This window comes from Solea solea, chromosome 12, assembly GCF_958295425.1.
Source record: "Solea solea chromosome 12, fSolSol10.1, whole genome shotgun sequence".
NCBI lineage: Eukaryota > Metazoa > Chordata > Actinopteri > Pleuronectiformes > Soleidae > Solea > Solea solea.
Window position 1 is genome coordinate 25,755,063 of NC_081145.1, and position 14,957 is coordinate 25,770,019.

The window sequence follows — 14,957 nt, forward strand, 5'->3', positions numbered from 1 at the left end:
TTTGTCGGAGGTGATCAGCTCCGCCTCTGCGGACGTTCGGCGCTCACTGTGCCCGGCACAGAGCAGCGTTACCTCGGCCTGTCCTGATGAAATGATCCGCTGGCTCAGACGTCGCTGTCATTAATGCTCGGTGTGATCCATAGATTTGTTGTTGACGTGTTATTTTGTTTTTAATGGAAACGTTTTGACCTGACAGTTTGAAGGTTTGTATATTGTTAATGTTTTATTTATTTTAACTTTGAATGTTAGATTTATATTAAAGTCGCACGGTCATTGTATCTGTATTTAAATATAATATGTAAATATTAGATATGTATAGTATAGTATGTAGAGTAGTATATATTTGTACACATACATATATGTCATACATACATATATATATATATATATATATATACTACTCTACAATGCTGTAATATATCTATTTTCCACATCGTATTATTTGTATTGTATATTTTAAAAGAAATAAATTAAAAAATGAAGTTAAATATTTAAAATGTAAAAATAATAACAACATATATATGCATTTATTAAAAGTATTTCATATGTTCATTTATCAACACTGTAGGTGGCGGTTATGAGGCTGCAGCACTTGCCAGTTCTGCTGTATATTTAATATACAGCAGAACAATACATACATACTTGCATACTTGAGTATTGAGAAACAACCACATACTTGTGTACTCCCGTACTTGGCAAGTATATACTCCCAGCGTACTTCTCAAGTATATACTTCCCAAGTAAGCAAGTACATACTTGCTTACTTGAGTATTGAGAAACGGCCGATGACACAACATGGACGGCAGCTCGGCAAAATATCGTAGTCCTGCAGCGCCCTCTAGTGTATTGCAAAATACCGAAATATTTATTTTTCTGTAATTATCCTAAATTATTATAATTATTTTACTTCTGAAAGTGTAAAGTTACAAACACATAATGGATTATTTAATTGAAGCTGTTGTTTTTATTTGTTTTTAATCAGGATCGTGCACTGACCTCAAATGATGATTATGTGATAAAGGCAGATGTTTAATGTTGTTGTAACCAGGTTATACTTTAACCCGTAAACTTACATGTAAATATGATCATATAAACTCAAAAGGGTCTGGGATCACCACTTTAAATAAAATAAAAATATGCAGTGTCCTGGTTCGAGCCCTTAAAGAGGACACAGTTATGAATTGAGTGAACTACATAACTGATATCTCTTTAGCTATGGAAAACGATTGATTTCACACACAGAAACTCACACAGTTGTATTGTCTTTCGATATCAAATTGTTTTTTGACATATATTTATAAAAAAACAAACAGTTGACAAATTGTATAACATTTCCCCAACCAAAATAACCGCGCTAATGTGAAAACTTAACATGTGTAAAAAACATTAGGAAACAGTGCATAAGTGATATTCAACACTTCACAGAAATTATTTTAACACTCATTATAACATTTGAACAATAGAGCGGTGGTATATTTGTTTTAAGACACCCACACTTCTCTGTGACAAGCTAACTAGCTGCTAACTTGCTACTGACGAGCAGCACAAACACATCACAAAGTGCTTAAAAAAAAAACATGGATTAAAAGGTTTACAGGCTTACCTAATGTGAAATAAAATGACTGCCAGTCACCACCATGGAAAGTCCACTGATAATATTTCCACTCTCATATACGGAGCTAACGTACACTAAGTGCTTCTCCTTCAGCAGTCAAATCGTAGTGTATCCCAGAAGCCACCCGGTGGACTTGACTTGACTAGTCTTGTGTGTATGTGTGTGTGTGTATGTATATGTATATGTATATCTATATCTATCTACATATATATGTATATATATATATATATATACATATATATATATTGTTTTTATTTTTTTCCTTTCATTTTTCGTTTCACATGGATCGAAGACCTCGGACATTTCAGAAAGAATGTTATGAATATGTGAAATGTTCACGTGACAATGTCACAGGTTCAGGACGACAGGACCGAGCTGATGATGTTAAAAGTGATGTCACAGCGTCATGGCCACAGAAAAACGACACCATCAGCGTTTGTGTTTGGGTTGGTTTGTTTTTCAGATGATGTTTGTCCCAGATCTGCTGAAGCTGCGTCACAGAACAGGACAGAGCAGACTCCGCCTGTTGAGAGAAGAGTCAGAGTCACAGCAGTGATTCAGTGAAGCAGCAGATAATTCAGTCCAGTTCAGAGCTGCTTCATGTTCACGTGTTACATTTATCACTTTACTTTACATTCACTCATTTACCAAACACTCATGATGGCATCATAAAGTAACTGTGATTTTTGAATGTATACAACAGTTGGTGTGAGCGCCCTCTGCCTTCAGACCGGCATCAGTTCTTCTGTAGGATTATAGTCAGGTGTTTGATTCACCAATAAGACTCAACAGGTAGAAACGGCTTGAAAGTGGATGAGCAACAGCCAGACTCTGCTACCAAGGTGAGGTTGTGGAAGACGTTTTCATGTCACAGGTCAAACACTGTGGCGAGACTCAGTTCAGTGACATCAGCAAAGAGCAGAACCCGAACCCTAACCTCACTAACACTCACAACAAATACCAGTGTCATATCTTTCCAACGCTGGGGGCGGGACATTAGGAAACACATCTGTGGGTTGGATTTGAGGATTCAGGTATGTGTGTGTTCTTGTATTTGTTGCTTTGTGAGGACCAAAGGTCATTTAAACCAAAAGGTACTTTTCCACAACACTCGACACGTTTATTTCTCTATTCCATCAGTGATAGTACCTGGTACTTGGTGTGTTTTTTTAGTACCTGCTCTGACAAGGTTCCAAAGGTGTAGTGGAAAAGCACCAATAGATAGTGTGTGTGTGTGTGTGTCACTGTTCTCACAGCTTCACTAAGGAAACAGACTGTGATTAGTATAGCAATGATCAAAGTGGACACTGACTCTTAACACTCTACTGACCCCAGAGTGTCGTCTGGACTCTGTATCTCCAGAGTGTCGTCTGGACTCTGTGTCTTCAGAGTGTCCAGTCTGTAGTCTGGACTCTCCACAAGATCAGACAGAAGCTTCACTCCTGAATCCTGCAGATAGTTCCCACTCAGGTCCAGTTCTTTCAGGTGGGAGGGGTTGGACTTAAGAGATGAGACCAGAGAAGAACAGCTGATGTCTGACAAACTGCAGCCCCTCAACCTGAATAAAGAATAAAACATGAGACTTTAGACAACGACTATGTGTGTGTGTGAGATTTTAGAAAAAGTGTTTTACCAGTTTAACCAGTTGCAATCTTTTCTTACCAGAAATTAGATTTATGAAAAGTTTCAGTCAAACCACGCCACAGCACGGAAACAGTTCTCTTGAGAGTTCCCAGTGATCTCTTGCTTACCGTTGACTCGAGTAGCTATGCTGTTTTGGTGCTCCTGGACCTAACTGCAGCTTTTGATGTGTAGTCATCACAGACTCAGCCCTCCCATGGTCCCAGTCCTACCTAACTGATCGTAGATTCTCAGTTGTTTTAGGTGATTTCTCCTCACCCACAGCCCCTCTCACTTCTGGAGTCCCCCAAGGTTCCATCTTGGGCCCTATATTCTTTTTATTATATATATACTGCCACTGGGGTCCATTTTTAATAAACATAAAATGGCCTTTCACTGCTTTGCAGATGATGTTCAGATCTACCTGCCTTTTAAATCATATTGTCATGCCTCTGTTCAGGCTCTGCTTGACTGTTTAAAAGATGTCAAATCCTGAATGAACAGTAACTTTCTAAATCTAAATGATGACAAAACTGAAATCATTATTTTTGGACACAATGTCCCTGACTGTCTCTCTGGTCTGTTAGGCTCCTCTTTTGCTAACATCCAGTCATCTGTAAAAACCTTGGTGTGACCTTTGACAATGCTTTTCAATTTGACAAACAAGTGAAATCTGTAATCAGGAATAGTTTTTACAAACTCAGAATTTTAGCAAAGGTCAAAGGCTACCTCCCGGCAACTCGTGCAGAACGCTGCAGCACGCCTTCTGACTGGGAAGTGCAAACGTGAGCACATCACACCGATATTGGCCTCACTCCACTGGCTACCAGTTAGTTTTAATATTGATTTTAAAATTCTCTTAATTGTTTTTAAATTATTAAATGGGCTGGCACCTCAATATCTGGCTAAACTGCTGCACCTACACAGCCCAGTCAGAGCACTTAGGTCGGCTAATCAGCTGCTGTTAGACGTCCCTAAAACAAAGCTGAAGACTGAATGCTGAACGGAATGCCCTGGCACATTAGAGGCACTGAGACTGTTGAGCATTTTAAATCGTCTTTAAAAACCTACTTTTACTGCAGCACGTTTAACACAGGCTGAGTTGGACTCCCATTGTTTTCTCTTTGTTTGTTTTTTGCTTCTTATGTGTTTTACTATGCTCTATATGCTTGGTTGTTTTTAAATAGGCTCTATAAATAAACTTTGAGTTGAGTTGAGAGAGTGAGTGTGTGTGTGTGTGTGTGTGTGTGTATGTTTCATTCATTCATCAGTGAATCCATTGAGTTTAACGTTAATGAAATGAAAGATTTAAACAACAACAGCAGCTTTAGTCAGTGAACTCACTTCAGAGTCTCCAGTCTACAATGTGGACTCTCCAGTCCAGAACACAGCAGAATCACTCCTGAATCCTGTAGATCCTTGTTGTCACTCAGGTCCAGTTTTTGCAGGTGGGAGGAGTTAGACCTCAGAACTGAGACCAGAGAAGAACAGCTGATCTTTGACAAACTGCAGCCCCTCAACCTGAATAAAGAATAAAACATGAGACTTTAGACAACGACTGTGTGTGTGTGTGTGTGTGTGTTTCATTCATTCATCAGTGAATCAAATTAGTTTAACGTTAATGAAATGAAAGTTTAAAAAACAACAGCGGCTTTAGTCAGTGAACTCACCCCAGAGTCTCCAGTCCACAATGTGGACTCTCCAGTGCAGAACACAGCAGAATCACTCCTGAATCCCTCACATCCTTGTTCTTACTCAGGTCCAGTTCTCTCAGGTGGGAGGAGTTAGACCTCAGAACTGAGACCAGAGAAGAACAGCTGATCTCTGACAAACTGCAGCCCCTCAACCTGAATAACGAATAAAACATGAGACTTTAGACACTGGCCGTTTCTCAATATCCATACTTGTGCGTACTTGAGCGTACTTGCGTACTCCCGTACTTGTGAAAACGTCATCAGCCTCAGTCCAAGTGCTGTTCCAATTCTCAAGTAAGCGAACAGCGAGGACGGTTCTCAAACCCGGAAATGTTCTCGCTCCGCCCATTTTTACCAAGTATGCATCGGAGGTGACTTAAGCGTACTTGCGATGGCCATGTATCCCAGAATACATTTCGGCGGAGCATAGCAGCAGATAATAGAAATATAAATCTGAAATAAATATTTTTCTGTGTCCCGGAACAAAGTTTTAACATCATTTGAGGCGAGAAATTAGTCATTTAGAATTCAAACATGTGGTTTGTGTATGAAGATATGACGTATTTATAGTTTGGCAGCGACGTTTGTCGGAGGTGATCAGCTCCGCCTCTGCGGACGTTCGGCGCTCACTGTGCCCGGCACAGAGCAGCGTTACCTCGGCCTGTCCTGATGAAATGATCCGCTGGCTCAGACGTCGCTGTCATTAATGCTCGGTGTGATCCATAGATTTGTTGTGGACGTGTTATTTTGTTTTTAATGGAAACGTTTTGACCTGACAGTTTGAAGGTTTGTGTATTGTTAATGTTTTATTTATTTTAACTTTGAATTTTAGATTTATATTAAAGTCGAGATTTATATTTAAATATAATATGTAAATATTAGATATGTATAGTATAGTATGTAGAGTAGTATATATTTGTACACGTACATATATGTCATACATACATATATACATATATACTACTCTACAATGCTGTAATATATCTATTTTCTACATTGTATTATTTGTATTGTATATTTTAATAGAAATACATTAATAAATGAAGTTAAATATTTAAAACGTAAAAATAATAACAACATATATATGCATTTATTAAAAGTATTTCATATGTTCATTTATCAACACTGTAGGTGGCGGTTATGAGGCTGCAGCACTTGCCAGTTCTGCTGTATATTTAATATACAGCAGAACAATACATACATACTTGCATACTTGAGTATTGAGGAACAACCACATACTTGTGTACTCCCGTACTTGGCAAGTATATACTCCCAGCGTACTTCTCAAGTATATACTTCCCAAGTACGCAAGTACATACTTGCTTACTTGAGTATTGAGAAACGGCCAATGACTGTGTGTGTGTGTGTGTGTGTGTGTGTGTGTGTGTGAGAAAGTGTGTGTGTGTTTCATTCATTCATCAGTGAATCAAATGAGTTTAATGTTAATGAAATAAAAGTTTAAAAAAACAACAGCGGCTTTAGTCAGTGAACTCACTTTAGAGTCTTCAGTCTACAATGTGGACTCTCCAGTCCAGAACACAGCACCTTCACTCCTGAATTCTGCAGATAATAGTTCCAGCTCAGGTCCAGTTCTCTCAGGTGGGAGGAGTTGGATTTCAGAACTGAGACCAGAGAAGAACAGCTGATCTCTGACAAACTGCAGTCCCTCAACCTGAATAAAGAATAAAACATGAGAAGTTGCTGCTTGAAACCAGTCAGTTCAAAATTCACAATAATCCAGTCTGTGATTTTAGAAAAATATCAAAGGTGAAAAACACACATGAGAAGACATATTGACATTTTCATCAACGTCTTCTCTTGTTGTGTTTGACATGAAACATCTTTCATGTTCTACATGAACATGGAGTCACAGTGAGGTGTCCATCATGTCCACAGACTGAGTGTGTGAAGCACACCTGGGACCTGGCCTCATGTTGGACACACAGACCCGATCAGCACTGACTTCACAGCTGATGGTTATTAACGAGCTAACGTCACTCGATTACTCTGTGCCTGAATGTAACGTCAGCAGACTCTGGATCTGATCAGGTCTTTGGGTTTGCTTTGAACCGTGTGGACGTCCACAGTGAGGTCTAAAAAGTGTTTTCATTCAGTTCAAAGCAAGAATCGTAACCAGCTGATTAATCTGCACTTTAAACTTTCAAAATTTAAAACATCTGCAGAAAAACAACACAGCGGACTCACAAAGTGAGAAGAATATTTGATCAATCAAATCATTAATCATCACTGATTGATGATGTTATTGATCATGTCTGAACTCACCGAGCCTTCCTGCAGTTCCTCACAGCTGGAATCAGTCTGCGTTTTCCCTGGACTGTTGTGTTGTACTTGTTCAGGTCCAACTCATCCAGAACCTCCTCAGACATCTGCAGCATGTAGGCCAGAGCTGAGCAGTGGATCTCAGAGAGTTTCTGTCCTCTGTCCTTTGACTTCATGAACTCTTGGATCTTCTGATGCACTGATTGGTCGTTTATCTCTGTCAGACAGTGGAAGATGTTGATGCTTCTGTCAGGTGAGATGTTGTCTGTGTTCATCTCCTTCAGGTTCTCGATGACTCTCTGGATGATTTCTGGACTGTTCTGAGTCTGACCCAGCAGATCTCCTAAGAGTCTCTGGTTGGACTCCAGACAGAGTCCATGAAGGAAGCGAACAAACAGGTCCAGGTGACCATTTTCACTTTGAAGTGATTTCTCCATGGCTCCTTTCAGGAACACATCCAGAGAAGTGTACCCACCACCATCATCATCACCATCTTTTTTTCTGAAGAAGTCCTGCAGTACCTCTGTCTTCCTGTTGGTGAAACAGTGGAACATGTAGACTGCGGCCAGAAACTCCTGAACGCTCAGATGAACAAAGCAGTAGACCGTTTTCTGGAAGATCACGCTCTCTCTTCTGAAGATCTCTGTACAAACCCCTGAGTACACCGAGGCCTCTGTCACACTAAGACCACACCGGTCCAGGTCTTCTTGGTAGAACATGATGTCTCCTTTCTGCAGATGTTCAAAGGCCAGCCTCCCCAGCTTCAGAAGAACGTCCCTGTCGGCCTCCATCAGTTCCTGTGGACTCGTCTCAGATCCTTTATCGTACTTGTTCTTCTTCCTCTTTGTCTGAACCTGCAGGAAGTGTGAGTACAGGTCTGTCAGGGTCTTGGGCAGCTCTCCTCTCTGCTCCGTGGTCAACATGTGCTCCAGAACTGTAGCACTGATCCAGCAGAAGACTGGGATTTGACACATGATGTGGAGGCTCCTGGACGTCTTGATGTGTGAGATGATTCTGCTGGACAGATCTTCAGTTCTGGATCTCTTCCTGAAGTACTCGTCCTTCTGGTCGTCAGTGAAGCCTCGTACTTCTGTTAACCTCTCAACACATGTAGGAGGGATCTGATTGGCCGCTGCAGGTCGGGAAGTTATCCAGATGAGAGCCGAGGGAAGCAGATTCCCCTGGATGAGGTTGGTCAGCAGCACGTTGACTGATGACCTGTGTGTGACGTCAGAAACAAGCGATCTGCTGTTGAAGTCCAGTGAGAGTCTGCTTTCATCCAGGCCGTCAAAGATGAACAAAGGTTTACACACAGCGAGCTTCTCTGCTCTGACCTTCTGTAATGTTGGATAGAAAACATGGAGCAGTGTGAGAAGACTGTGCTGCTCATCTCTGATCAGGTTCAGCTCCCTGAACGAAAGCACAATCAGCAGATTCACATCCTGGTTTTCCAAACCCTCGGCCCAGTCCAGAGTGAACTTCTGCACTGAGAAGGTTTTTCCAACACCAGCGACACCGTTGGACAGGACGACTCTGATGCTCCCCTGCTGGTCAGGTAAGGCTTTAAAGATGTCGCAGTACTTAATGGGAGTGTCCTGGACCATCTTCTTCTTGGAGGATGTCTCCAGCTGCATCACCTCATGTTGAGTATTGACCTCTTCACTCTGTCCCTCTGTGATGTAGAGCTCATTGAAGATCCTGTTCAGGAGGGTTCTACTTCCTCTTCCATCAGTTCCTTCAGTCACATATTCAAATCTCCTCCTCAGACTCATCTTATGTTCATCTAGAACCTCCTGCAGACCAACATCTGCTGAAAGACAAGAGACGTCAGAAGTCAGACTGAAGAAAGAATCTGAGCAGCTGATGATTATTTTCATCAGCCACAGAAAAAATGTCATGTTTTTCTGTGGCCTTGTTGTTTTACATTGTTTGTTGTAAAATGAAAAACTACAGTCATTTTCACTGGAATGACTTGAATAACTTTATTCTGAAAGACTGAATCCTTCTAGAATAACTGTGATGATTGTGAAGGAAAGAGTATCATCTGCATACAAGAGAAAAATAATGATGGAAAAGCAGGAACATCTGTGTAAACCTGAATTTCATTAACCTACAGGGGGCCGCAGAGAGTTTAACACCATCATCTTCATGATCACATGAGTTAAAATGAGTAACATTTTTAACTTTTAAACATTCTTCTCCTGTTTTTCCATTTCTAAATTGTGCTAGTGCTGATGGGAGCTGCTCTCCTTACGTATCTTACTCTGTACACTGATGGTCTGTGGTCCATGTCCTGTTCTGGGTCTTTTCCCACACTGGGGACAGCAGGAGTTTCCTGGTGGACCAGACTGGTCCCAGTATGAGGAGATGCAGCGTCTGCAGAACCAGTGACCACAGCTGGTGGAGACTGGATTCTTCAGGACGTCCTGACACAGAGGACAGCAGGACGTGTGCTCGTCCACGGCAAACTTGTGTCTGTGAAGACATTTCTTTATTACTAACATGTCAGGGACTGGTGGACATGTGTGTGGCTGAGACAGACAGTGAATGAAAACCCTTGTTTGTTGACTGAAGCAACAAACTTGAAGAGACACATTTGTTCTCTGATCTGAGACACTTTATTTTCTTACAGCTTTGTCTCACAGTGGTTCTGACTGTTGTAACGTTCTAACCCTCATTCTCACACACTCTCTGACTCGTCAATGGTTTGATTCATTGATCAGTTTCATCAGATTGTGAGTTCAGTTCTGAGTCCGTCTGTTCCTCACACACATTTATTTCTTCTCCCTTCACAAAAGTCCAGTCAAATTCAATTTGAACCACAATTTTTAAAAAAATTACTTGTTGATCTGAAGCTGTTTTCAGAGTCTCCCTCCAACAACTTTCACACTGACTGAGAAAACAGTAACATGAGAATCTTGTTCTTCATGACTCGTGTGTGTGTGTGTGTGTGTTTCTGTCTTTTTGAGGACACACAGGTTGGTTGTGAACCAACACTTTTATGAATCTGACTGTCTCTTACTGTGTCTCTGAGGCTCTAGGTTCATGATTGAAGCTTATAATTCGTTCCAAAGACTTGTCACTCTTCACAGACAGACAGCTGGGTCCTGGAGACTCCGCTTTCTGTCTCTGGTTCTGACCTCTGCAAACACAAACAGAGTTTTATCCACATGTTGTTACGCGTCTCTATTTAAGAAAACTGTATGTCTGGCAATTTTGAAAAATGAATGGCCACATGGGCCGTCAAAAATATTTTCTAGCGTAAACTCTGGGCAGTAGTAAGAAATCTACAGGACCTGATGGTTTATCGGCATATGCTCTTCTGAACTTATGGCCCTTTTCCACTATGGTCCCGGCTCGGCACAGCACGGTTTATGTTGCATCTCACTACAAAAAAAGTACCGACTCAACGTGGGCGGAGTCATCACTGCACGGCTGTGTGAAATACACTGAAATACAGCAGCAGGGTTTGTGATGCCGGTCGCAATCAGCAGTGCTGTCGCTAAATACACCAGACTCCTCTGATAAATATTGAGCTTTTAGACATTTCCCTGGTAGTTGTTGGAGATTAACCCACATTTTTAGGATTGTTTTTAGTGGCTCTGTGCGTCTGTTTCTGTGAATGGGGTGAAGTCTGCCATTTCTGATTGCTTTGTTTTAATCTGTTTTTTGTAGTTGTAGAAATAATCAGGTAATCTTTGTGGTTAGTGAGTTTTTCAGTCAGTTCTCGTGGAGTTTTTATACTAGATGTAGTAGTTTTAGTGATAGACCCTACACTTATTATTATAATAATTCATATTTTTGTAATACTGGAAGAAAAGGCCAAGAGATAATAACAATAAATTGCTTCCTCTTCTGGTAAAAATTGATTGCAAGTTTCCTCATAATACAATTTTTTATGACAGTTGGTCAAACAGCTGAAAGGTGCATTACTGCCACCTGGAATGATCTGCTGCTAACATGCTTCACTGGACAAACTGTCTCTTACTTTGTGTCTGAGGCTAAAGGTTCATGACTGAAGCTTAGAGGTTGATACATAGACTGGTCACTCTTCACAGACAGACAGCTGGGTCCTGGAGACTCTGCTCTGTCCTCGTCTTTCTCCACACAATCACTCATCTGCTGGACTTCAGTCATTCTGAGACACACAAACACACACACAGATTTACTGATGCAGAAATGGAGAAGACGTGTGTGTTGGCAAGCAAACAACAGCTTATAATGAAAACTTATGAAGACATAAAAACACAAAAAAGATCAGAAAAAAGTCTGGCAGATAATTACAGACAGACTGAATGTATAAACCGTCCCAATATCAATATTTACAGCGCTCATTAGGGCAAAATAACTTAATATATAACCTAATATATAAAAAGCACTTTTTCTCATTAGTTTGTGCAAATGAGCTCCTCACTTACTTAACACTGCTCCACTGAAAGCATCATATTTGCACTTTAAAGAGTTACCTCTTCATTCCTGTTTCCTGGAGGACGTCTGATGTGGATCTGTGTTCAGTCCAGTGACCAATCACACGAGAGAAAACTGAAACACAACAGGAGTTTTCTGTTAAAGAAGGTGTTTTATGAAATCTGCACTTCATGTTACTTGCATGGAGCTTAATCTTCTGTGGCCACAGTGAAGGTGATTGAGTGACATTTGTGTGCCATAGCAGCCTATGTCCAGTAGATGGTGCTAGGCTACTCTGCTTGTATGTTACTGAAGTGTTTCGACCCTGAGATATCACAAACACATGAGCCTCTGACTTTATTGCAAACACTTCTGATGGTTCAGCCTTTATTTAGATTTCCCATGTGTTTATTTTAAGATCAGAAAATGCCACACAGTAAAAGTACTTCATACTACTTGTGCATAAAGTAAACAAAAGTACTTTGTCCAATTAAATTGAAACCATAAACTATGAATACAAATTGTGGATTTTATACTACTTCAAATATAGACAAATATTTTTGTTTTTGTTTGCAAATGTGAAATTTGACCCTGGATTTCTCCAAAGGTACACAGTAAAAGTACTTCATAGTAATTGTGTATTACGTAAATAAATTAATTTGTCCAATAACATTGAAACCATAAACTATTATTAAGAAATTAGGATTTGATACTACTAAGACAAATAGACTAAATAGACAAATAACCTCAGTTTTGTTCAAGTCAACTTTGACCCTGGTTTTCTCCAAAAGTACACAGTAAAAGTATTTCATACTAATTGTGAAGTACTCACCTACTAAATTGTGTAATTTTGTTTCAATTAAATAAATACATTTTACTGATGGGTTATTTGACATAGTTATTTCATTTTTAATCAAAATGATCATTTATAGTCGCTTGGATTATTTTGAACATTGTGTTCGCTTTTTACCGGACTTTATTTTGAAAACCGGATATGGACTGCTTGGACCGTTAGAGTAGAAATATTGTAAAGGAGAGGACGTGGCGCACTTCACATTTAGGAAAAACAAATGACGACTGACTCCCATTTCCATTATAATCTGCCAGGATTAAGCAGTGTTGTAATGTAACAATACAAATACTTTGTTGTACTTAAGTACAAAATCCACGTATCTGTACTATACTTTATTTCTAGATACTTTTACTTCTAAAACGTAGGTACATTTTATATCAGAAGATGACATCTGATACTCGAGTAGAGTAAATGTCATGTACTTTAAGATCTTTACTTGAGTAATATTATAAAAAAGTCACTTCAACTTCTACCAAAGTCATTTTCTGGCAGAGGCAATATATTATATTGTTGGCATTATTTTATTATATATAATCTTAAATACAAAAAGGTAACAACAGAGAAAAAACTAAATAAATAAATGAAATACAGTATATAAACACCGAAGTAAATTGCACAAATCCTTCATCACAGGATCTAATAATCGTGCTTGAAAATTCCCTGAAGAAAGCTAAAAAAAATAAATAAATAAATAAACTACATAAAAAAAGATTCCTGCAGTAAACGTTTTCGTATTTTATATACGAGTCTTGTTTTGCATCATCCTGATACCACTTGAACAGTTCCAGTTATGATAACACACCAGTTTTGTACAAAGACAGAGAAACAGCAGATTCTTCAACCTGGGTTTTTCCCCAGCGCGCACTCCACTAATTTAACATGGAAATGAGCGTTTGTGTAGAAAACTGGCGAGTTCTGCTTTTAGTTGATTTTAGGTCGCCCTCACATAGATTGCGCCCTGACAGTCGCCCACATTGCCCATAGCGAAACCGGTTTTCTGGTAACATACTTTTACTTTTACACACTAAATCATCATATATAATCGCATATTACCGTTATAATCGCGTCAATACTCACCGTTATGTCTTTGTGCTTCGCAGTTAAAATGGCGACTGAACCAAAGTCACAGACTAGTTTCACTTTCACTTTGCCTCCCTCTGGAAATGACAACATTAACTTACTGTGCTGACTCTGTTTCAGAAGCATAGATCTCAGTTTCACTGGATCAAGTCTCATTAATCCAGAAGCCAAAACCTTTGACTGTGCCGTTCCAAAGTAAACAAGAGAAATGATTACAAAAGAACACAGACTTCATCTACAGTCTGTGTAAATAACCAGTAGGAGTTTGATATTCAACATTCATTTGATATTCAAAATAAAAAACTATTATGCACTTAAACCACTTCATTGAATTATGTCAAACCAACTGTGCAACACAGGCTTGTTTTTTCGGGCCGTTTATTTTTTGACTACTTATTTTGCCATTTTTTCCTTCTGAGGAACGAAGTGAAGGACAGGAAGTCAGGTGACCCAAAAGGAAAAGCGTCAATTCAAAATAAAAGCCGAGAGGATAGTAGAGAAACAAATAATTATTGAGACTTCCATTCAACTTCCATTGTTTTCCTAGTAAATACAGTACAAGTATGCTGCTGCAATCAGAAATGGAACAAATCATTTAACATCAAAAGTAAACAAAAATGAATGAGAGGTGGAAAGAAAAAAAGTGCGAGAGTATGGCAGTCAGTTTACTTTACAAGTTACAGCATACATTAAGAGTTATGATAGTTTTTTGTTCTGTGAGGGGGAGATCGTTGATATATACATATATATATATATATATATATATATATATATATATATATATACTGTTCTTTTTGTACTTTCTTTAATAAACACAGAGACATTTGTTTTTGTTTGTGAATTTCCAATTGTGAATGTGAAACTAAGATAACAGAAGAATTAGATCTACTTGCTCAGCGTGTTCGTGAACAACAGCCAAAAAGGCATGATGGGAGTAACACGGTCGTGAACGGAAAACGTCTCGTAAAGAATGAAGTTGTGAATATGTGAAATGTTCACATGTCACAATGTCACAGGTTCGGGACGACGGGACCGAGCTGACGAGGTAGTAGCTGCTTTCACATAATAAATGTCTTGAGGGTAGGACGGGATGTACAACGCCCGTCTCAGAATTGTCTTTAGGAGGGAGACTCCCGTCATGGGCTGCCTCTGGCGTCACCAGCGACAAACTCTTATCATCCATGAAGTGGTTCAGCTCCGCATAAGCCTCAGCGTCCTTTTCCTCATCTGCCAGCAGCTGATCTGCGTGTTCAGTGGTGGGTCTCTGTTAGAATCGTGTCCTTTAACCCTTCCAAACGAAGGTGGCCCAAGAATTTCGTCTCCCATAGTTCGTAGTTCTTTTATTGGACAGGCTCAGTATCACAGGTGGCTTGTGAAGTTTGCCCAACATCAATAAATAATGAATACA

At 39.6% G+C, this 14,957-nt stretch overlaps 1 protein-coding gene across 1 annotated transcript in view; it reads right to left on the minus strand.

Annotated features, from left to right (window-relative positions):
* The window catches only part of LOC131469853 (NACHT, LRR and PYD domains-containing protein 12-like), a 68,234-nt gene that overhangs the window by 12,472 nt on the left and 40,805 nt on the right, over positions 1–14,957 (minus strand). The window contains exons 14-16 of the mRNA XM_058645255.1: positions 6,425–6,601; positions 4,906–5,082; positions 4,580–4,756 (exon numbers count right to left, since the gene is read on the minus strand). Coding sequence (XP_058501238.1) covers positions 4,580–4,756; positions 4,906–5,082; positions 6,425–6,601 — 531 coding nt within the window. The remainder of the gene's footprint in view (positions 1–4,579; positions 4,757–4,905; positions 5,083–6,424; positions 6,602–14,957) is intronic.